This window comes from Fusarium oxysporum, chromosome 4 (assembly GCF_000149955.1).
Source record: "Fusarium oxysporum f. sp. lycopersici 4287 chromosome 4, whole genome shotgun sequence".
Lineage (NCBI taxonomy): Eukaryota > Fungi > Ascomycota > Sordariomycetes > Hypocreales > Nectriaceae > Fusarium > Fusarium oxysporum.
Window position 1 is genome coordinate 2,739,434 of NC_030989.1, and position 22,091 is coordinate 2,761,524.

Sequence of the window (22,091 nt, forward strand, 5' to 3'; positions counted from 1 at the left end):
TGAAACGTGGTCTATGTCCATCGAGTTTCGTCCCAGTCGGAAGGGCTTCGCTGCCATGCGAGACCCCTTGGCCCTCCTCCCAAACCTTCTCCTAAGGGTTCCAGCCACTTGTCGATGGCCTCAGATGCTGTCTCCAAGTCGAAAGAACCAGGCCATCCATGGTCACGATAAATCTGCCTCACATACTGTATATCCAGATCAGTTCCCCATTCTTCTCTTTGGCCAGTCACCTCTTTCTCCATGATTCTTCCATCGCGCTTAGGCACCTTTTCTGCCTCAATTGTAATCCTGCGTCGTACTGGGATGAGCTTCAGTATCTTGTACTGCTCTTTCATATTCTCAAAGAACACCTCCACTGGAACTGCATTTAGCATATCGCCCGCATGGAAGTCTTCAAAGATCTCGCAATCCTCCACATTAAGCCATAACTCGCGGCTGAAGCTCTCATGGCCCACAGCGATACAAACAACATTGCTGGGATCCATCAGCTCTCCCTCCCTGCTTTCTGGTCTGTTCCCAATCTCTACACCATTTTATCCGAGCCAAGGTCTGTCCGTCAAGTTATAAATTCATTTATCTGGGGCTACCTCAATCCAACGGTCATGTTGGAACTATTGAAGAGCGGCCTTGCTGTGCCCTCAGACTTCCCTCCGTGCCGTTGCACAATGATTTGGACTGGCATTTGTGACTGCTACGATAAAAACTTCTTTTACCAGTACTTCCACGCCTTGTTGAACAAAGACCAGAGCTTCAGCGATTGGCGATGCTTAGCGAGAAAGGTGTTTCTGGGGGTTCCACCTTTGAATATTGTTCATCCCCATGAAGCGGCCTTCTCGAGTCTTACCAGTATTCTTGAGGGACTATGGAGGCGGCAATTTCCACTCCTGCCCTTTGAGAGGTGAATACAAAATGCTACCACTCTATGGCTCGAAGATCTTGCAGAGGCCAAAATCGACCTCGAGGAGTATATGAGCTTGGAAGTCCTATACAGCCGAGAATGCCATATGGATTGTTCGGGAAAGCACACAGAAGTCGAGATTCAGCCCGGGACGCGTTTACCGGAGCTTGGCCCTTCACTGGTAATTCTCTCAGTTGGGCCACGTGCTGCTGACTGGTCCTTTTCCTGGGACCCCTGTGTGGAGGAGCTGTCAGGTGAGTTCTGGACAACACTTGACAATGCTCAAGTAAAGGTCCCTGGAGCTTGGGTAGACGAGAGAAATGAAGACTTCGAGTGCCTCATGGGAGACAGGGAATTGTGTAGGTTCAGGAGGTGGGAGAAGTACAACAAGCAAATAAAAATGGGCAATATGGTGATCAAAGGCATTGGGAAAGATAACTATAAACAGAACACGCGCTTGCCAGCGCCAGAGTGGTCAGAGAGGAAAGATCGCGAGAGGTTACAAGTACGAGGAATGACCACGTGCGAAGAGTTTTCGCCGTACAAACCACCGAATTGGTTCTAATTTCAAGTCTGGAAAATATATTTCAAATCGGTGTTCGCAAATTATCAGCGAATAATGGTAGAAATTTAAGCTATACCGAATTCTCAAATGTCAACGCTCACACTGATATGCCCTAAATACATGGACCAAGACTTTGCAACTACCACGATGTCTCCTAGCAACGGCTAGAGACTTATGTATACCTCGCTATCATCGTTGTCGATGCATATTGGGATGTATTGTCCGAACATGTAGCTTTTTCCCGACCCCTCGACCTTATAGATATAGTGGTAAATCATTCCTACCGCCCGCCCCTAAGAAAACGTCGTGTTGATGGAAGACTTTCAGAGACCAATGACCTGTCTGATCCCCCCGTTTTTGACAGGTCTGGTGCCTGACAGCGCTATCACTAGTGAGTCGATAGTCGCGACCGCTTGACTATTCCTGGTGTTCAAAATCAATAGTTTCTCAACACTACACTAAATTTAGTTAAGCCAAGCTTCAACATGCAGATTGCAATTTCCCATCTTACGCCTCTTATCTACTGAGAAATTCGCAAATGGAAACCTCACTGTCTTTCTCTTCAATAATTTTCATTCCCAGTGGCTTTTTGTGTCTCAAAATGATCTCACTTCGAACCATCGCATTGTCATGTTTGGCCCTGGCCCCTGTTGCTGTCTCGGCTGGCGCCTGTAAGCCTAGATCCACAGATCTTACAACGGCCGCCTCCTCCACTCTAGAGACCGCGTCGTCATCCGAAGCCTTGCAGTCGACGGTGACCGATCTGACAACCACAATCGCTTCAACGGTCGAAACAACAGTCTCATCCATAATCGAGACGACAACAGAGGCATCTACCATCGAGACAACCTCCGAAGCCGCTACCACTACTTCCAGCGCACCATGCCCAAGCTACACCCAAATCATCCCGCCTCCCAGCGGTAAAGTCTGCGGAAAGGAAGTTTCCAGAGGAACTCTTGACTCCTCACCTTTGTACCTCAGATCTCAATTGTCAACGACTGGTCTCACCGGATGCGCCAAATACTGTGGAGATACCCCGGGCTGTGTTTCTTTCTATGCGGAAGATTATGTACCAGGCCCAGGTGCGCCGACATTCAAGATCTGCTTCATGTTCAAGGGCTATGAGAAGGATATTCCCTTCGGCGAGGGACAGGATGGTAGGCCGACGTACTACGAACAGGGCTGCTTCGCTTGTGTTCGTGATGAGGCGCCTCAGCCGCCTATCCCAAGTTAGGAGATGAGGTTAAAAGCGTTGGAAATACCAGACCTAAGACATAACTATAATGTAATGAAATGAAGATAATAGTAATATTTCTCATCTTGAATCAATATTTGAACGTGTGATTCACGATTTTTCCACGTGCGTCACAAGAAAGTTGAGCAGATCGTCAACTTCTTCTGGTGCTTTGAACCAATGTCCCTCTTGTTCTGCTCCCTGATATTCTCTCCACTCAACCGTAAAACCAGCCTGAATAATGATGTCTCGCGCCTTTCTTCCTAGTTCGACATCAACATACGCATCGTCGGTTCCATGACCAAGAAAGACAGTCGTTGATGGGAGCCTTTCTCGAGATTGCGTAAGTGAGACCTTTGACTGAGCCAACATCCCAGCGACAAGCTCAGTTCCTGCATCCATAGGTGACGTTGGTTCATGTGATATATATTTTCCGATACTGGAAGCAAAGGGAAGCCAAGTGTTTGTAGCGAAGAATGCGCCGAGTGGCCTCTCAATGGAGTCCAGGCAAAGCAATGTCCACATTCCTACTGCTGCACCCTGACTAATTCCACCCAGAACCACCTTTGATGCATCTCCACCAAGTCCCTCAATTTCCTGTTCTAGAATCATCTTGACGTAACCGACCGACTGCTTGATGCCCGGAATTTGAAGGTCTTGTCGAGCAGTAGTATCCGTCAAAGAATGGGCCTCGAACCACGCAGGCATGTTTTCTTGGAAAGCCGTACTCCACAGCTCACGGGAAGAAGGAAACACCCATCGCCAATTAGGTAGTTTCTGCGTGAGGCTGGACTGATCCGATAGTAAAGTCTCTTCGAAGAGCTCTTGGGCAAACTCTTCGCCGTTGCTTCCTCGACCGTGGAGGAGGATTGCTGTATGGGTGTGTGATTCAATTGGCTCAATTATATAGATTGGGCCAAATGCTTCACTTTGGCTTCTAGTCGTGTTGTCTTTGTCACTCATTGTGAGTATGATGTTGAGGGGAAAATGTGATCCTGTAATCACTCAGTGGGGACAGCCGATGACAAGTTATAGCTTTTGAACCTTGAAGAGACAAGAGAGGATATAACAAATCCGGCTAGAGCCAAAGGCGTTTTCAATTCAGTTAAATCATCTAGACGAATTATTTCTTATATACTTAGCTTATGCAGCTATAACGTCGTCATTACTTCAACTCCGCAAATCAGTCCACTTTATGATTCAACACTCCCCTTGCTTGGTTAACCTACACCGCGAAGGAAGCAAGAACAGAAACCCCAGTCGTTCCGAAAGAAAATGACTTATATGTGTAAACGGACATCGCAAAAATGAAATATGCTGAGTCTCTGAAGATTAGGCTGACAAGGAACGAGAACAGATATCTTCATGTGCATTGCTACGATTTTAATTTACTGATCAGGAACACTCAAAAGCTTGCCCCTGAGACATGACTCGGATAAGCGTCGTCCCACGGCATTTCACTAGGCTGGCCACAGCGGAACCATGGTTGTTTGGCATTTACCGATCTCGAATTGCTTTGCTGTATGTCGTGCAGCATCGCGGGGAGAAAGTAGCCGCAGCCGTACCGAAGCCTCAAATCAAGATCAATCGGACGGAAATGCCAAATCGGATATCTTGGCATTCAATCTCGCAGAGCTCCCCGCAGTGGCGGCTCTCGTTTCCGGGCGACTTTTGGCGGGGGTATTTATCCGTCAATGAGGGGATTTTGCTTTTCCGTCTCTTGGCCCAATGCCATTCAGAGAGGTGGAGATCCGGATATCCGATTTCTTCACTATAATATATAACTTCTATTCAATAATCCAACATGAACGACTCCTCTGAGTATGCAAACATTGTTGAAACCATGACTATCAGACACGACTCCAATGCCGTTGAGGCTCACAAGCCTGCTGTGCAGCCCTCACAGGCGAAACTGTTCACCTTGGATGAGATGATCAAGCGTCGCGCTGTAGAGCTGGGGGATACGATCTTGATGGGTGCGCCGGAGACGGGTGTTGATGACTTCAAGGAGCATAGTGCTGTGGATATTGATAGATATGCTGATGCGGCTGTTGCAAGACTTCAAAGCCTGGGTCTTGAGCCCGTGGTAAGTTCAGCTCATGGGGTTATGGGGACGAAGCTAACTGAATAGGATCCCACGCTTGAGAAAGCACCAGTTGTTGGCATGCTGGGACAATCAGGAATTCATGTCGTTATTCAGATCATTGCCCTCAACAGATTGGGATACTCTTCATTTCTCATCTCAACACGTCTTGCAAGCCCAGCCATTACCCAGCTTCTCACTCTAGCGGACTGCAATGTGATTCTCACAACACCACCATTCCACCCTGTTCTAAAGGAAGTTCAACAAAACCGCCAGCTCGAGATTCTTCCTCTTCTGCAAAGCGCAGACATCTTTCATCACAATGCACCAAGATTCGTCAGAGACTACAGCCCCGAAGCTGAATCCCGCAAAGTCGCTGTTATTATCCACTCCTCCGGCTCAACAGGTCTGCCTAAGCCGATCTATCTTACCAACTCAAGCTGCATCGGCGCTTTTGCAGTCCACATGAACATGCGAGCGTTTCTCACATCACCATTCTTTCACAGCCATGGTTTTTACGAGGTGTTCCGATCGATCTATTCTGGCAAACCAATCTACTTCACAAACTACGGGTTGCCTTTGACAAGGGAGACTGTCATGGCGCAGCTCAAGGCTACAAAGCCTGAGATCTTCCACTGTGTTCCTTACGTTATCAAATTGCTTGCTGAGAGTGATGAGGGTATTCAGATGCTAGCTGATATGAAACTTGTTCTGTATGCGGGAAGTGGATGTCCTGATGATCTGGGTGATCGATTAGTTGAGCGTGGCGTTAACCTCTGCGGAAACTATGGAGCGTGAGTATTTCTCTTTCTGTACAGGAACTAGCTAACATAATGCAGCACCGAAACTGGTAGACTTGCAACTTCTGCTCGTCCTGAAGGCGACAAGGCATGGAATTACATCCGTGTCCTCCCTCCAGCAGAACCCTACACCATCTTCGACGAAGTCGCTCCCGGCCTTTTCGAATGCGTCGCTTTAGATGGTCTCCCATCAAAGAGCACTACCAACTCAGACAACCCACCAGGATCTTTCCGCACACGAGATCTCTTCACACAACATCCTACAAGGCCTAACCTTTGGAAATTCGCCTGTCGTCTCGATGATCGCTTCACTCTGATCAATGGCGAAAAGGTTCTCCCCATTCCTATTGAAGGTCGTATTCGACAAGAGGAAATCGTCAAAGAAGCGATTGTCTTTGGCGATGGGAGGACATATCCTGGTATTCTGATCGTCAAGGCTGATCGTGTGGCTAACATGCCTGATGATGAGTTCCTGGATGCCATTTGGCCATCCGTCGAAGACGCCAACTCCCGGGCAGAGTCATTCTCACGAATTCCTAAAGAACTGGTCGTCATCGTGCCAGCTGATTCATCTTACCCACGAACAGATAAGGGTACTTTCATCAGAGTCCCTACATATCGCCAATTCGAGAAGGAAATCGAGGCTGCTTACAACAAATACGAAGGCCAAGGCGATGAAGCCGGTTCGCTAACACTTGAAGGTTCAGAGCTAGAAGATTACCTTCTTCAACAACTCAAGAGCAAGTGCGGTGCAGATCTCGAATCCTCTGAAGCAGACTTCTTCGCCTCTGGTGTTGATAGTCTTCAATGCATTCAGATGTGGAGTCTCATCAAGCGAGAGATCGACCTTGGTGGTAGACAATCTGAACTGGGACAGAACGTTCTTTACGAGACGGGTAACGTCAAGTTACTTGCCCGCCAACTCGAGAGGTTGAGAAGTGGTGCAAACGATGAAACACAGGACCAACTGAAGATCATGGAGGGTTTAATCGAAAAGTACTCTTCTTTCGAGCGCCACGTCCCTGGATCTGCGCCTCAGCCTGAGAAGGAACTTGTGGTAAGTTCAACACTCACATTTAGCAAGATTGAAGCTGACGAATAAGTTACTCACGGGTGTAACCGGCGCTCTTGGCGCCCATGCCCTCGCCCAACTCACAGCTCGACCCAACGTTGGAGCAGTATGGGCCTTAGTCCGAGCAGCCAGCGACACCGCCGCAACCGAAAGACTTTATAGCTCCCTCCAAGCCCGTGGTCTATCCCTCGACGAAGAGCAACGAAGCAAAGTCCTCGCTCTCCCCTGCGATCTCAGCCGTCCGGACCTCGGCCTCAGCGAATCTCACATCTCCGAGCTTCGCTCCAAACTCACAACCATAATCCACAGCGCCTGGGCAGTCAACTTCAATATCTCCGTGCAATCCTTCGAAGACCAACACATCAAAGCCGTACACAATCTCATCCAGCTAAGCCTCTCCGTGCAAACACCAAAGCCCGCACGATTCTTCTTCTGCTCTTCAGTTTCGTCAGCGGGAGGATCACCGCGCCCCGGAAAGGTTCTTGAAGCGCAGGTTCCTTCGCCTGGACATGCTCAGCACACTGGTTATGCGAGGTCGAAGTATGTTGCTGAGCATATTACTGGTAATGCTTGTAAGAATGCTGGTGCGGTGGCGAGGGTTTTGAGATTGGGACAGTTGGTTGGTGATACAAAGGTTGGGGAGTGGAATACTACTGAGGGAATTCCTTTGATGATTCAGACGGCGGTTACGCTTGGTGCTCTGCCAGCTTTGAACGAGGTAAGTTACTTACATGCTAAGCTGAAGTATAGTTACTGACATTGATAGGAAATGACCTGGTTGCCCGTTGATCTCGCTGCTTCAACGATTCTCGACCTTGCCAAACTCGGCGCACAATCACCCTCAGACCGCTCTTCCGACCCCGATCTCGTCTATCACATCCTCAACCCCGTGCGCTTCCACTGGGCGAACGACATGCTTCCCTCCATGACAAAGGCCGGCTTCAAGTTCGAGACCCTCCCTACAGATCAATGGATGGACCGTCTTCGCAACTCGGAGCGCGACCCCGCTAAGAACCCTCCTATCAAGCTACTAGATTGGTTCGAGGGTAAGTATGGCAATAAGGCTGCTTCGTCAGCGGAGAAGGGGCCCCTGGATTATCTTACGGATAAGTCGAGGGAGGATAGCGAGACGTTGAGAAATGTGCCGGATGTCACGAATGTTGAGTATGTTAAGATGATGCTTGGAAGGTTGCAGGCACGCTGGGCAGAGAAGGTTTGAGTTTAGCGTTGAAATTCATTTGACCGTTAAATGCTATGCAGGTTCATGCTTCTAAAAGGCTACTTCTAAGTTCTAAAATGCAAGTGCGTGAGTGATTCGATATGTCGCTGTCAAGTGTATGCATCCTCCTCTATGAGCCGTTGTCTTTCAAACGCTGTGCTCCTTAATCTTCGTGATTTTCCTCATCCTCCGTCTGAACCTGCTGCTCCGACAGCCTCGGATTTCTTAATGCCAAGGCAAAGATGATCATGGGTATACAAACGCAAATTCCGGCGATACAAAGAAGTCTCTGTACGGAACTGTAGCTGCTGATAATCGCGTCTCGAATGGCCGTTCCGACTGGGTAATCTGGTATCACGGCAAAAGGCGAGTTGTAAATTCTCTTGGCAAGGGTTTCGTCGGGTTGGAAATCTAGGTTATGCTTCAGAGCTTTGTAAAGAGTTTGAGTCCAGATAGCGCCTGAAAGACATGTACCTAGGGCGCTTCCGACATTGTAGAATGAGAGGTAGAGACCTGTGAGAATGGCCACGTGCTCTCGAGTTGCCGAGGCTTGGATAGATGCTTGAGTCGGATAAGCGAAGAACCCGCCCGCCACTCCGAGAAGAATCTGCGCCCCGATGATTCCGTCTTGGGAAGATGTCGAAGCTCCGCCAGGGTATAAGATTAAAACGCCAAATGCGACCATGAAGAGCAGTGTGCCTCCAACAATGATAAACTTGAGCCGACGGATCTTAAAAATGACTAGACCAGCTAGAACTCCAGTGATGACTCCAAAGAATGAGAAGAATGAAATGATACGGGTTGCGTTCTCGATAGAAAAGTCAAAGGCGACAATGAGGATCGTGTAAAGGTAGTTTCCTTGCGTGCACCATGCTAGGTTAAGAAGACTTCGAACTGCCAGGGCCGACCAGACGCCTCTATCGCGAAGCAGATGGAATGGGATGAGAGGATGACGAGCACCGCGTTGTTCCCAAGTGATGAAAGCGATCATGAAACAGAAGCCTAGGACCAGAGGGAGGATGATGTACCAACTGCGCCAGTGGCTAGCGGTACCGCCAGCGACGGTTAAAGGGGCTAGAATGAGCGAGAAGGCGAGGACAAGAAGGACAAGGCCGACAATATCGAGTTGGTGAAAGAGATCTGCCCTGCCCTTCTTGGTCTTGAGAGAAACCAAGACAATCTCGTCGCTCTCCTTTCCGCTTTCAGACTCCCAGGTTTTCCTCTCAAGAAAGTAGAGGCATGATAGGAGAGGCAGTGAGGCAATGGGGTAGATGATAGCCCACATTCCAAGGCCCCATCTCCAAGTCGTCGTGCTCAATACCGCAGAAGTGATGTTTCCGCTGATCCAGGTGTTGATGAGGAATGGGATTGCTGGGAGATAGCTGAAAAAGACGCGCGCTCGCATAGATGAGAAGTCTGCGATGAGAACTTCCAAAAGCAGGACTATGCATGTATATCCCGTTTGGTAAATTACCGATCCGGTGCAGAAGATCTCGACTGATGGCGCAGTTGACTCGATGGCGATTCCGAGGGTATAAAGAACTGTTGAAATGGCAATGACCTCGAACCTGCCGAAGACATCTGCCACCTTGGCCGCTGTAGGTTGAACCGCCACCGCGATAACATTGCGCAAGACATTGATCGTGGAAAGATACGAATGCAGATCAAAACTCGACGTTGCATAAGACTGATACGCCAAACGAACCTGACTCTCTAAACCATACGCATACCCGACGAGGAAAATACCCGTAAAGAGCCAAATCCGATGTGCGCGGGTGAGGTTTTTGGAGACAACAGCCATGCGCGCCACGCCCGCTGAAAGTCTCTTAGGATTAGCAGGCCTCGCGGCATTTTGTGATAAGTCACTTGAGCTTGGTTGTTCAGGAGCGCCGAGAAGCGGCGCTGTTTCTGAGGACATTTTCTGGTGGTGATGAGGAGGGGAGAGTGAAGAATTTTGAAACAAGCTGAGGTTCAGGCAGCAAAGCAAGGGGAGAGAGAAGAGAGTCATCTGATTTGATTACGAGTGCATGGGGTGTGACTTGACCTTGTGACAACGCATGACAAAGCCATCTGATAAGATTTCATGTCCAATAGCGGCGGATCTAACCGTTGTCTAAGTGGAGACTTGACGCCATTATCACGAAATTGATGCCTGAGGCCTAGTATCATCAAAAGAGCATATCGCCAAAGAGGGGTTGTAAAATATGGATATTAATATTGCATACGACTCTGTCTCAATTATTCACAGGTATCACCAGACTTGGGACTGTTGCGTTGTTGTTGATCTGCTGTGTCCTCTGTCAGGTCTTGCCAATGTCACCCAAATTGGCCTCGGGTTGGATCGTAGCTTATCAGATTATGCAAGACGAAACTCAATCCAGGGACCGAAGTAACGGTATCTGTACCAATGCAGAGCTTACTCGGGGACAGTGACGGTTAATAAAGCCCTATGTACGCAGTTTTGTTTCTTTCACGATTGAATGGTTTGGATTTGACCAGAAGCATATAGGGTATGCAAAACTTGTGACAATCTCATTTACTTAATCCATGTACCTAATAATGATCCATCGCACCTCAAAGATACTGAATCGCTAATTATGTCTTCCTGTGACCGCCGTCAACCTCGGAAAACCTCAATAAGTACCAATAAGCGGCACCTTTTCCATGGCCCGACGGATCCGCCCGTTGAAAAAATATAGGGGAACAGCGAAAGAGCCTAGAGCGAAAAGAATACCCCCAAACAGGATATAAGTATCTCTAATACCCATCGTGCTGATCCACGAATTGAAAGAATGACTGTACCCAAAGGAAATGGCATTTCTTCCTCCACAAGTGAGCACAATTGCAGGACCTGACATGTGCGGCAGCAACTCTCCGAGCCAAACTCCAGTCACAGCCGAGATAGCGCAGAAGCCAAAGTAGAACAGGGCGAAAGCAGCATGCATGCCTACCCAGCTATACCTCGACGGATCCGCAGCCACGACACCGTAGATGGTCATACCCAAAAAGCAGAAAATAGACGGAAGAATGAAGTTGGGAAGAACATGCTCAGGCTCTCGGACGCCGCCATTTCTCTTGGTCAAGTAGCGACTGATAGGCTCTGCTAGCTCACCATATCCCAGACCAAAAAGTGCCCCGATAGCTGCTCCGATTTGGACCGTTCCAACTGTTTCTGGAGAGAAGTTCCAAGGCGGCATCTCAAGGCGCTGGGCATAAGTCAAGCTCAGCACCACGAGACCTCCAAATACCATACTGTTGAACAGCAGGACCCAAAGAGTGCCTGGCACAAGGATACAAAGAAAGATGTCTTTGTACGCGCCAAAGAACCGGGCAACAGGCGATGGTTGCACTGTGAAAAGCGCAAACTGACGCTTATACGAGAGCTCTGTGGGATTTTCTGACTGAGCATCGTCAATGTCGAAGCCAGCGTCGCGAGCAGCTTGAGGCGAAGCAAAGGTTCGGTGAGTACCATACGCATCTGTCGCGTGGATTCTTCCACTAAGCTCGGCAGCGCGACGGTTGAAGAGAGTCTCGGGGACGCAGAAGATGATGAGGATCATGGCAAATACTGCAAAGGCTAACCAGAACCAATAGTTGAGTCTCCAATCGCCGCCCGCGTTCTCGACGATAAAAGGGATGGGGATCAGTAGTATAGACGATCCGATGGCGGTCAACGCCCAGTATGCGATAAGTCGTGCGCTTCGCTTATAGAGGAATGACATGTCGAGAACAATGATTGGCAGCTACCCGTTGTCAGCATCCGAGATAGTATTTACGGGTCGACAGAGGAAGCAAGTCATACCAGACAGTCTGAGATACCTGCAGTGAGCCCCTGCAAACAGCGAGCTCCAAGGTGAGACTCAAAAGACTGCGACTTGGCAGCCCAGATGATCGATGCCACGAAAATGATGTTGCTCAGGATGAACGCGAAACGACGACCGAGTGCCATGGACAAGGGAACGAAGAAGAAGTTTCCCAAACCCATGCAGAGGGAAGGATAACTAGCAAGGTCTGCAATACGGTCAGGATGGAATGTCTAGAGTCCATTCGTTAGTCATTACTAGTATTGTGGTATCTCTTCGACTTACACCACGCGTCTCCTTCATGTATTCAGCAATCAGGTTCCCAAAGAACAGCGGTGTAGACTGAATAACACCAAAACCAGCGATGCCATACATGCAGACAGCTAAGAGAACGAGACGCTGTCGCCAGATCCCGAAGTTGAGAGGATCGTTTGGGTCGCACGATGGAACTGGCAGGTTTCGCACATTTCCATGATCGTCGTATAGAAGGACGCCGGTACTGTTGCTTACAGCATCCTCAACGTTCATGGCCTTGCCGTGATTATCGTCTTTTTCCATATTGCGCGTTGGAGGAAGACGCAGGAACCAACTTTGATGGAAATGAGACAGACGAAAAGTCTGCGAAAGCTGAGTTATGCCCGGTTTGAGATGATAGAAGAAAATTGAGCATAACAACAGAGGATGCAATGTAATTTAAACCCCAAGACTCGCTAGCAACTCGCAAGGGGTCTCACGATAGTCTGGGGCCCCGTGAAACTCCAATTAGCACTCCGTGTTTTACCCCGCGGTCTGGCCCAGCAGATCTGTACTCTGTTGACCGCGAGACAGCGTTCGGGCCGAACTGGAATGTATGGCGGCGGCAGATCCCGATGTTCGGCCCGAAAATCGTCAACAATCAATCCTCTTCGATTTATTCGGGCTTGCGAGCTATGATATCGAGATGAATTGATATGAGCCGTGGCCTCAGTAACCGAGGAATTCCAATTCGGGATTGTCTCATGTCAGCTTCAATATTGGAGAGACCGACATGAAGAGCGTCTATCACGGGTGGCTCATGGTGACATAGGCAAGTAATCTGTATGAAACGGATTCAGTAAATACCACACCGAAGGCATGTGTTCTACGACTGGGACACCGAATAGATGAATCTTTTGTCAAAATATCACTTTCGCAACACTGACACAGCGGATATTCCTGTAACAATTCCCAGAGAAAACTCCAATATTAGGTCACACATCATTCCAATCCGATTGAACCTTTGGCATAAAATATTAGGGCTATCTATGTTATGCTCAAAGCTACTGAATAAATGAGCAAGAGAGACGACTGATCTCAACGTGGACAATTCTACTATTCCATCTATCATTAGTCGTAGTGTCTGAACTCTAAGCTGCAAACGATGAATGAAAACGCTAATTGTTAATAAGAAGCTTCTGCTTGATCAATAGAAGCCTAATCTCCCAAGCATCGTAAGACCCTGGCAATTAGAGTCAGGAATGTCGTCAAAGAAACGGCTGTCTGATGCCATTGATCGATGCGACAACGTTCAATCAGTCACCGAATGCTACCACTCCAGCCCTCCAAGGACAATGTATTATTCCGCAGAATTATTCCACTGACTTTAAAGAAGCTCAGAGGTGAATGTAATCATGCGCAGGGATGCCAAGAATGATATGTCAGGAATTCCAAAGCTGCAAGCCTGCAGCCTCGGCAGCGTATCTATAAACAACCTGCCACTCAGAAGACCCAGAGACTGGATAAATTCAGTGTCTTGTGAGTGTTCACTGACCAGTTTGGGGCAGCTGAAAAGCAGGCTGTGGATTGACGTGAGACAGGTGGAAGCAGTGCATTTTCAGCCTTATCCTTATAACCGCCGTCTTTGCCTGTACAGATCTACCAGCCAATGTTAGCATATCGATATGACAGAGATAAAACCAGATATCAATTACTCGACATTCTTGATTATCACGTCTCCAGCGGCCTTGGCCGTCTTAGACCGTGATGGCCAATCTAATACCTGCGGCTTCAAAGACACGAACTCAGGTAACTACTCCTCTCCAACTTCTATCGCCATTCTATTCTCATAAAACGATTAAGAATCCCGTGGAAATGTCCTGGAAAAGGTACATGTCTATATAATGAGCCATATTCCGCTGTTGGCTGTTGCTGGAGCGAGCCATGCACCGTCGTCTCGGTATGTTTAGACTATACCGCGGTCAGCGAAGGCCAGTGCAATGGGGAAAACCTAAATGCTGGGACCAGTTGTTGGTAAGAATCCCATCAAAAAAGAGCTTTCAAATATCATAACTGACGGTATTTAGTTCTGATTCTGGAATTCCATACTGCCAGACATGGAAGTTCTCTGATATCTCTGCCTCACTTGTGTGGTGCACTGATGTCCAACCTACTGCAGAAGTGATCATGTTTGATCAGCCTATCTTGGCAGCGTCGGACACTATCTCGACTGATAGAAGCTCTTCATCAACGGGGCCGGCAACAACATCGACTAGTACATCGACTGAAGAGGCACCATCTCCCACCGAAACTTCGGAGAGAAAGTCTGGGGGTATGTCATCAGAGAATACAATAGCACTTGGTGTCGCTATACGTGCGGCTGTGACTGGTATAGTCTCAGCTATCCTCGATGTTTGGCTGGTGAAGAGGAGGAGGAGGAGGATGAGAGCACTGCCGGCAGCGCCAGCAGTTCCCTTGGTTCCAGGAGCCCCGGCAGTTATCTCTAGTGGTGATAGTTCAAGCGGTTGGGTGCATATCTGAGTGGGACAAAGCTGATATGTAAGGCCAAATAGCTTTAGGATGGGGAGTAATGAGGATTAACGTTGCGATGTTTTCCAGATGCGGATTATCTGAGAGATTGATATAAGGCCGCTATATGGGGCAACCATTGCGATGCCCAATGAAAGCCATTATGGTGCGGTTGCATAGCCCTCTCAATTGCTGTGCCAATAATATGCCTTGCAGTGGCCAACTATAGGTGTCTTACCAACAGAGACATTCAAAAGAGGTTGAAATGCTACGTCATGCACACAACCAACAGTTTGGGGCTTTTATGGTGTCAGCGACACAATGTCTGCCCTTCCAAGCTGGCGAGGCAGACTGACGCGCACAGCAGCTTACAAAATACTTAATGGATTTCTCTGTGGCGCTTTTCTTCCCCTCACTACTTCTATGTGTTATGTCTGGTTTTCAGTAGTTAAATTTCGGGACCAACACAAATGACTCCCTCCGCACATCTAAGTGATCATCCATCTACAACACCAATAAAATCTATGCAAGATACCCCTCATGCATGTGTTAAATTACATGAGCCTTGTAATTTTGTTATGCCATTAAAATAACTGGTATGCCCACTCCCTTGCCAAAACTTTTTGCAGTCTTCACTAACCTTTTAATAATCCATTTAAATTCAAGCATTATCTTGCTCCAGAATGGCCGATCAGAAGTCAGAAGCATCTCTAATTTTAAAAGAAACAAACCCTGGGCTCAACTATCCACCTCTATTATATTCCAGAGGAGAAATACGGCTTCTCGAGCTTATTGCCCCTCTAACATCGCACTCTATGCCCAATGGAAAACTTCATACTGTGTCTATACACGACTCGCGTCGCTATACAGCACTTTCATATTGCTGGGGGGCTAATAGGCGAGAAAAGAAGATTTTACTGAATGGGCAAGAATTTCCAGTGACTTCTAACCTTGCGGCTGCAATTCAGCACCTTCAGAAACAGCCAGGATACTACTGGATTGACGCCATCTGCATTGACCAATCCAACCCAGAAGAGAGGGGCCTTCAAGTGAGTTTAATGAAGGCTGTCTTTAACAGAGCTATTGAAGTAGTCATTTGGCTCGGCGAAAGAGTTGACTTGCCGTTCATGTTCAACATCTCAACTGAGACTAAGCAGCCGGATGCGGAACGCTCAAGCTTCTTTTGTAATAGCTATTGGCGACGAGTCTGGGTGGTTCAAGAAGTGTCAACTGCATCAAAGATCCGAATCATCCACGGCAATGGCCATATTATCTGGGAAGAACTGGTTGCATACATGAACTCTGCCTTAGTGTTGAACCAGGATTTCAATACTGAAGCATCAATGGGAATTGAATGCATCCAAAGACTTATGGACCTGCGGCAGGGCTTCAGATGTCATCGCCCGGCCTACTTTTTGGATCTTCTATATCGCAGTAAATCACTGCTTGCAACCGATGAACTTGACAGGGTCTACGGGCTCTTAGGCCTTGCTCATGATAGTGAAATATTCCTTCACTGTCCTCAATACGGAATCACGCTTGACAGGCTATATGAACGTATGGCTATGTCTGTCATTGAGAACACAGGAAGTCTCGATATTCTTTACTTCAACCGAGGGGCAAAACGCGACGCACTGCCAACTTGGGTTCCACGGTGGCTTGAACTTCAAGGCGATCGTATCGGGCAATGGATCAATTACACCATTCAGAGGAGCAGGTCCTCAAATGGATTCTCCACGCATACTGCCATACCTCGAGTTCTGGAGAATATGCTTGTGGTACAGGGGAGAAGGATCGGTGTCCTTGATGGACTGAGCAGCCCATGCTTTTCTGGAACCTCCAGCAACAGGTCACCAGGAGTATCAGTACCAATGGCTCAACTAGGCGGCAACTTGGACCCTTATGGATCCTATGATGCCACTGTGTATGCAGTTCTTGAGACAGTCTGTCGTGGACATTCACTTCCGAAGAATGAAAAGGGAGCCTGTTTCAGCCAGTTTCATTGGGCCTTTCAGACACGTATAAAAGCCCATCTCGGACAGTGGATTTCTGAGAATGAGGATATTAAGATCCGAGGTGAAAGTCTCTCCTACTGGTTTGATGAGACCGCAGGCCAGCTACCACGTTTCATCACTTCAGCCTTGTACATAGGAGTTCGTTGTGGCTTTAGTCAATTCCTAACAAATGATTCAGTAGACGGTCTGAGCCTTTTTGAGCCTTTGGCAATGAAAACAGCTCGCGGCTTTCTTGACAGGGAAGAGGAGCCTTTTATGAATATCAAAGTCCCCCACTCGGAAGAGAAGATATTCAATCTGAAGGATGCTGAGGAGGGGCTTTTATGTCTTTCATCATCGGAAATGCGTCTTGTGGTTACAGACGAAGGTTTAGTTGGTCTTGCGGTCAAAGAAGCATCACAGGGTGACGTACTGGTGCAATTGGAAGGGTGTGAGCGCCCTATAGTCTTGAGAAGGGCCAAAGCTGACGAAGGAGCCTGGCAGATTGTTGGTGAAGGTTGGCTGTATGATGCCTCAAGTGCTTCTCCGGTAAATTGCGAAATTTGTAGCTACACTATAGCCTGAGCGTTTGGAAAGCTGGTGTCAATCTATCTTAATCATGAACCCTAACTATGGTTTACGGTGTGCTGCTTGGTACCACAAAGCCTCCTTTGTTCTATCGTGGTCTTGAAAAGGTTAAAGCAAGCTTACGGGAAACGTTTAATTATTAAGCTAGGTGGCCCCTCGTGCCCATGCCATAAATCACTAATAACGGCGTGGCGTCGGGCTGGCCTACGGTACGGACGAGGAGGAACAGTCCCCGAAACTTACAGAATACAATCCCGGGAGCCGAGTTACGCGCCCTTGCCTTCCAGGGAGTGATTTGACGACACAGAAATAAAATTTACAGGCATACGTTACTCTCCCGTTGCCGACAGAAAGTCCAAACTATTTAGGTGACTAGATCAAGTCCCCGGTTTGTACCGAGTTTCTTCAACAACTGCAGTACATAACAAGGGGAAATTAAGAGCAGATTGGAACTAGAAACCAACACTTTACACCCTGAGAACATAGAAAGAGCTCACGGCGACTTGAGACGTGAGAAGCCATAATCCAATACCTGTGCCAACTTCACGATACTGCTTTTTGATTCCAGAACAGCTTAGGCGGGCCTGAATCCGCTCCGGCTACAACAGCGAAATAACCCTACACGCGAGTTAAACCCAAATTGCAAAGGGGTCAGCTAAAATGTCACTCGAAAGAACAGGCCCGTCAGTGGCCCAAGTTGTACGAATCCCGGCATTCCAGGTCCACATGGCGTTGGGCTGAAAACGCTTCAGCTTGATTGAGTGTAGCGTCCAGCGTAAGGTTATTGCTCAGAACATCGAACGATTTTCGTCATAATCGCTTGTGTTATCAACAGGGTCTTTTAATAAGTTCAATAGAGATCCGAAAGATTTGGGAAGGGGTGACAACAGCTCGGCAGATGCCTGGGATACGTAATCCCAGGGACACGGTACGGCAAACGAGCTGCATTTGGGTGACCGCCACGGACCTGCATGCATCGTAACTCATCCTTGATAACAAATCCCGGACACCCGGCGTTCTGGATTCGCCTCACTATTCTGTGCCCCCCAGCGACAGAAGCCCAGGATTGCTATCCAGGTACTCGGTATTTCCAGCACAGAAACTACCCTCGTGCGATTTAGAGTTCAATTTACATAAACAAGCAAAGACCATGTATTTAAACAACTGTTTTCGGATTTTCGCACGAGCACAGTAGCATTCAGAGCGGGAAGTGGGCAGACGGAATTGCAACCTCGCCAATCGAATTGGGATGAATTGTCACAGGATTGGAGCCGGCGTATGGATGCACCTCACAGGGGAAATGTTATAATTTCCGCTACCTTTTCCGACGGGTCCGCTGACGAAGCAACGTTAGGCGAACCGGTTCTTTGGTGAGCGCTGATCAGACTCGTTTTCTGGAAGGTGAACCATTCTTGGCTTTGGCGATCCCTGCCGTGGAAGCTGGGGGGTGATCTTTCGATCGGGTCAACAAACGCCGAATGGAAACGGGACGCACACAATTGATCAAGCAGTGACAGAGCTTGGCCGTCCCACATAGGTACTCGGAGAATTGATCTTGGTGGATGAAGAGAACGGAACATATTACTACAACGCAGACGAACTATTTCTGATCCCGTAGGATGCTCAGTTGACTTGAATTCGACGCAACCTCCGTTTCATCCGTCCGTGACCCTGTGCCCTTAGAATTCTTCCGAGAGTCGATATATTCTGTGACAGTAATCTCTTGAGTGCGTAGAATACCTTCAGAAGGCTGCCGACTGTGACGCACAGTACCAAGAGCAAAAGTCTCCGTAGTAGGATCATCGCCAAGCGTACCAGTTGCTCTCGTATTTTTCCTACTCCTCATCCCAGTTCCGTTGGATTGCGAATGAGAATAAACATATCCAGTGCCCTGTTTCTTTTTATTCCAAAATCCATATAGCGTCGGTGCGTTGACGACGATTGTCGCAGTGAGAAGCTCGGTGCTGGCCCATGTCGTGCGATTGACCTGGCTGTCTTTGTTCATGGCGTTGATCGGCAATCGGATGACGGTGATAGCGACAATGAAAATGCCGAGAGTGAAGAGTACGTAAAGCTTGAGTTTGCGCTTCCAGGATGTTTTGAGCGAAAAGAATAACGGAATAGGGACGGCGAGAAGCATCACGTCGGTGACGATGTTGAGAACACCAACGACGATGAGTTGCAGTTGGGCCTTGGAGCAGGTTCCAGGATCTGGAACAACCTGCCAGTACAAATGAAAAGGTACGCACTCGCTGAAAGTCGTGACTTGGACAGCGACGTAAGTACCGAAGAAGACAAGAAGAAAAGAATACATAACCGTCTTCTGATATCGTAAGTTGAGGAGTAATCGTCGGTAAACATCGAGAAGCACAAGCTTCTGTAACCAAAGGCTGTAAAACGTCAGCACGACTCGCCCCTCGAGTCAGTAAGAGAATACTAACAATGAATTGTAAAAGACTCGATTCGTAATGGCGAATTTACTCCCAATCTCCCGTCGATAAATGATCTCATCAGTAAAAACCATCTTCTCTCGAAGACTCGGTTTAATATTATTTGTTCCCCAGGTGAGAACAACATGGATAAGCGCCAGTCTCACAGCACAGCACAAGATGGCACCCATTGTGAGGTAATCACCAAGTACAAACTTCTGCTTGGCGACTTTTCTCCATATCAGCCGCACCCCCATAATCAGGAGTGACAAGCAGCTGAAGAACCAGTGAATAAACAGCGTAGGATCCTCCATCGTGTCGGGTTACACTGGGAAAAGGAAAAAAAAAAACAAGGAGGATTTTCGCAGCGGGGGATGGCGCAGATCACATATCTTTTATTGTACTGTAATTGTTCTTTGATGAAACGCTTCCTGTTACCTGCTCTGCTTCTTTTCAGCTTTCGGCCACTTGAATCCCAGCGGGTCGTTCCCCGTTAATTACGCTTGTTTTTTTTTTTTTGTGCTGGTGAGTTTACTGGCGATATGCTTCTGGACTTGTCAGTTTAGTGCCTAGCTTGGTTTCCTGTGGCGTTGTCTTTCATTTTGGGTACCAGCGCTAGAACGGGCCGTTTTCCTTCAACGGAGAGAATTAAACTATTCGTGTGCGCTAGTTGCGAAATGATATTGGGAGCGGTAGCATTAATAATTTATTTAATGAATATTCTAGACGATGTCAACTGACGTCTTCAAAGAATATCGCTTGATACCGTCAATCGGGCAATTGGGCCGTTTGTCCCTCATGCGCCATTTTCTTGTTGCAGGGATATCACGCGGGTTCCTGGGATGCGGATGATACGAGCTGCAACCTTAGTTACTGCGCCGTAGCAGGGGCCTAAAAGTCTAGAGTTCAGTCTGTCACATCCGAAATGGAAAATGAGGATGACGATCCTGTCTAGTGTAGCTCGCTAGCCGGGAGGCCTTGAGCAACCTCAAATTCCACAGTGCAGACCCCCTGCATGATGCAGTATATCTGCGACTGTTCTTTTCGTTCTTTTCTTTTTTGTTCTCCTGCATCTGCGCTGCATCTCCTTCCCCATCCATCCATCTTTTCATCTCATCTGCCCACCATGCGTTTCACTTCCCTCCTAGTCGCTGCTACCGCGACATTCTCTCAATGTCTCGCTGCGAGCTACGGAAGCCAGGGTGAAGTTCCTGCTATTCGCACGTACTTCATGGTCGGCGGAGGTTATGTAGATGATGGTGCAGGCGGAGAGATCTTCCGCGATCAGATGTACGTGGAGAGACTGGTACCTACCAAGGGACCGTACAAGTCTACGCCTCTCGTATTCATCCACGGACAAGCCCAAACAGGAACCGTAAGTCCCCTTGATTGATGTTACGAAACAGCCTCGGCTGACACACAGACATAGAACTTCCTAAATAAGCCTGACGGAGGCCGTGGTTGGGCAAGCCAGTTCATCAACCAGGGCTACGAAGTTTATATCGTCGATCAGACCTTCCGAGGACGATCGGCATGGGCGCCCCTCGCCGGTGCTACCAAGCCCTCCACATACTCGGCAGAGATCATCGAGCAGCGCTTTACTGCCGTGCAGGAGTTCAATCTCTGGCCCCAGGCTGAGAAGCATACCCAGTGGCCTGGTACCGGCAAGCGAGGAGACCCTGTCTTTGACGCCTTCTATGCTTCCAATGTCCAGTTCATCAACAATGCCACCTACCAGCAAGAGACCGTCCAGGCTGCTGGTGCTGCCCTTCTTGACAAGATTGGCAAGCCTGTTATCCTCCTTGGACATAGCCAGGGTGGTATGATGCCCATTCTTGTCGCTGATGCCCGCCCCAAGCTCACCAAGGGCTTGATCCTTCTTGAGCCTTCTGGTCCTCCATTCCGAGACGCCGTCTTCAGCACCAAGGCCTCTCGTGCCTACGGTCTGACTGACATCCCCCTCGTCTACAGCCCTGCCGTCACCGACCCCTCCACCGATCTCGTCCAAGAGGTCCAGCCCAGCCGTGGCGAGGACTTCGTCGAGTGCATCCTTCAAGCTAAGGAGCCTGCACCTCGTCGTCTCGTCAACCTTGCTAAGAAGCCTATCCTCCTCCTGACCTCTGAGGCTTCTTATCACATGCCCTACGACTACTGCATTGCTCGCTACCTTAAGCAGGCTGGTTGCTCCAAGACCAAGCACATTGAGCTTGGTGAGGTTGGCATCCACGGTAACGGACACATGATGTTTATGGAGAAGAACAGTGATCAAATCCAGGCTCTTGTTGAGCGCTGGGTGCGATCAACATAATCGTGCCAGTGAGCCCATGAGTGATTGATGCTCCATGTTGCTGCTCGGCAAACGACCTCCCATTGTTGACTGGGAGCTTTGATGCTGTCCATGCCTGTTGTCGCTTTCAGTGGCTACGTAAGCCCGGGCATATAATAGAACACACATATTTGTTTGTCTCTGACGAGCTATATAGATAGAATTAATTATAACTGTAATGTCATACCATCCATGAAACACTAGCAAAAATACTTTCAAAAGTGCAGTCTGTCTCATCTGAATTTAATGAGTAGAGGTGAAAGAGGAAAACGATTTAGCTTGATTCCCGACTTCCGAAAAGTTCATTTCATAGTGGC

The 22,091-nt window shown here is 48.3% G+C and overlaps 10 protein-coding genes across 10 annotated transcripts; 5 read left to right on the forward strand and 5 right to left on the reverse strand.

The window, feature by feature from the left end:
- Window positions 1-11: 11 nt before the first annotated feature.
- On the reverse strand, window positions 12-485 carry FOXG_03840 (uncharacterized protein; the record flags this gene model as incomplete). The annotated part of the gene is made up of 1 exon (XM_018381712.1): window positions 12-485. One exon carries the CDS (start codon window positions 483-485, stop codon window positions 12-14), a length of 474 nt encoding a protein of 157 aa, XP_018238270.1.
- Window positions 486-1,978: 1,493 nt separating this feature from the next.
- Window positions 1,979-2,806, forward strand: FOXG_03841 (uncharacterized protein). Its single transcript, XM_018381713.1, has one exon. The coding sequence runs from the start codon at window positions 2,002-2,004 to the stop codon at window positions 2,695-2,697; it is 696 nt and encodes a 231-aa protein (XP_018238271.1). The 5' UTR covers window positions 1,979-2,001; the 3' UTR covers window positions 2,698-2,806.
- On the reverse strand, window positions 2,778-3,681 carry FOXG_18672 (uncharacterized protein). The gene has a single exon (XM_018398809.1). It carries the CDS (start codon window positions 3,658-3,660, stop codon window positions 2,809-2,811), a length of 852 nt encoding a protein of 283 aa, XP_018238272.1. The 5' UTR covers window positions 3,661-3,681; the 3' UTR covers window positions 2,778-2,808.
- Window positions 3,682-4,448: 767 nt separating this feature from the next.
- FOXG_03842 (uncharacterized protein) lies at window positions 4,449-9,851 on the forward strand. Its single transcript, XM_018381714.1, has 5 exons — window positions 4,449-4,783; window positions 4,829-5,574; window positions 5,620-6,637; window positions 6,684-7,370; window positions 7,419-9,851. The coding sequence occupies exons 1-5, from the start codon at window positions 4,502-4,504 to the stop codon at window positions 7,869-7,871; spliced, it is 3,186 nt and encodes a 1,061-aa protein (XP_018238273.1). The 5' UTR covers window positions 4,449-4,501; the 3' UTR covers window positions 7,872-9,851.
- FOXG_03843 (MFS transporter, SIT family, siderophore-iron:H+ symporter) lies at window positions 7,797-9,848 on the reverse strand. The gene has a single exon (XM_018381715.1). It carries the CDS (start codon window positions 9,787-9,789, stop codon window positions 8,035-8,037), a length of 1,755 nt encoding a protein of 584 aa, XP_018238274.1. The 5' UTR covers window positions 9,790-9,848; the 3' UTR covers window positions 7,797-8,034.
- Window positions 9,852-10,504: 653 nt separating the features above from the next.
- On the reverse strand, window positions 10,505-12,232 carry FOXG_03844 (uncharacterized protein; the record flags this gene model as incomplete). The annotated part of the gene is made up of 3 exons (XM_018381716.1): window positions 10,505-11,614; window positions 11,674-11,907; window positions 11,960-12,232. The coding sequence occupies 3 exons, from the start codon at window positions 12,230-12,232 to the stop codon at window positions 10,505-10,507; spliced, it is 1,617 nt and encodes a 538-aa protein (XP_018238275.1).
- Window positions 12,233-13,812: 1,580 nt separating this feature from the next.
- Window positions 13,813-14,449, forward strand: FOXG_18673 (uncharacterized protein; the record flags this gene model as incomplete). The annotated part of the gene is made up of 2 exons (XM_018398810.1): window positions 13,813-13,868; window positions 13,996-14,449. 2 exons carry the CDS (start codon window positions 13,813-13,815, stop codon window positions 14,447-14,449), a joined length of 510 nt encoding a protein of 169 aa, XP_018238276.1.
- A 671-nt stretch (window positions 14,450-15,120) lies between these two features.
- On the forward strand, window positions 15,121-17,016 carry FOXG_03846 (uncharacterized protein; the record flags this gene model as incomplete). Its single annotated transcript, XM_018381717.1, has 1 exon — window positions 15,121-17,016. The coding sequence occupies one exon, from the start codon at window positions 15,121-15,123 to the stop codon at window positions 17,014-17,016; it is 1,896 nt and encodes a 631-aa protein (XP_018238277.1).
- Window positions 17,017-17,447: 431 nt separating this feature from the next.
- FOXG_03847 (uncharacterized protein) lies at window positions 17,448-19,969 on the reverse strand. The gene is made up of 2 exons (XM_018381718.1): window positions 19,461-19,969; window positions 17,448-19,409 (listed from the first exon to the last, which is right to left on the reverse strand). The coding sequence occupies exons 1-2, from the start codon at window positions 19,760-19,762 to the stop codon at window positions 18,620-18,622; spliced, it is 1,092 nt and encodes a 363-aa protein (XP_018238278.1). The 5' UTR covers window positions 19,763-19,969; the 3' UTR covers window positions 17,448-18,619.
- A 400-nt stretch (window positions 19,970-20,369) lies between these two features.
- Window positions 20,370-22,006, forward strand: FOXG_03848 (uncharacterized protein). Its single transcript, XM_018381719.1, has 2 exons — window positions 20,370-20,823; window positions 20,878-22,006. Exons 1-2 carry the CDS (start codon window positions 20,464-20,466, stop codon window positions 21,754-21,756), a joined length of 1,239 nt encoding a protein of 412 aa, XP_018238279.1. The 5' UTR covers window positions 20,370-20,463; the 3' UTR covers window positions 21,757-22,006.
- Window positions 22,007-22,091: the final 85 nt, after the last annotated feature.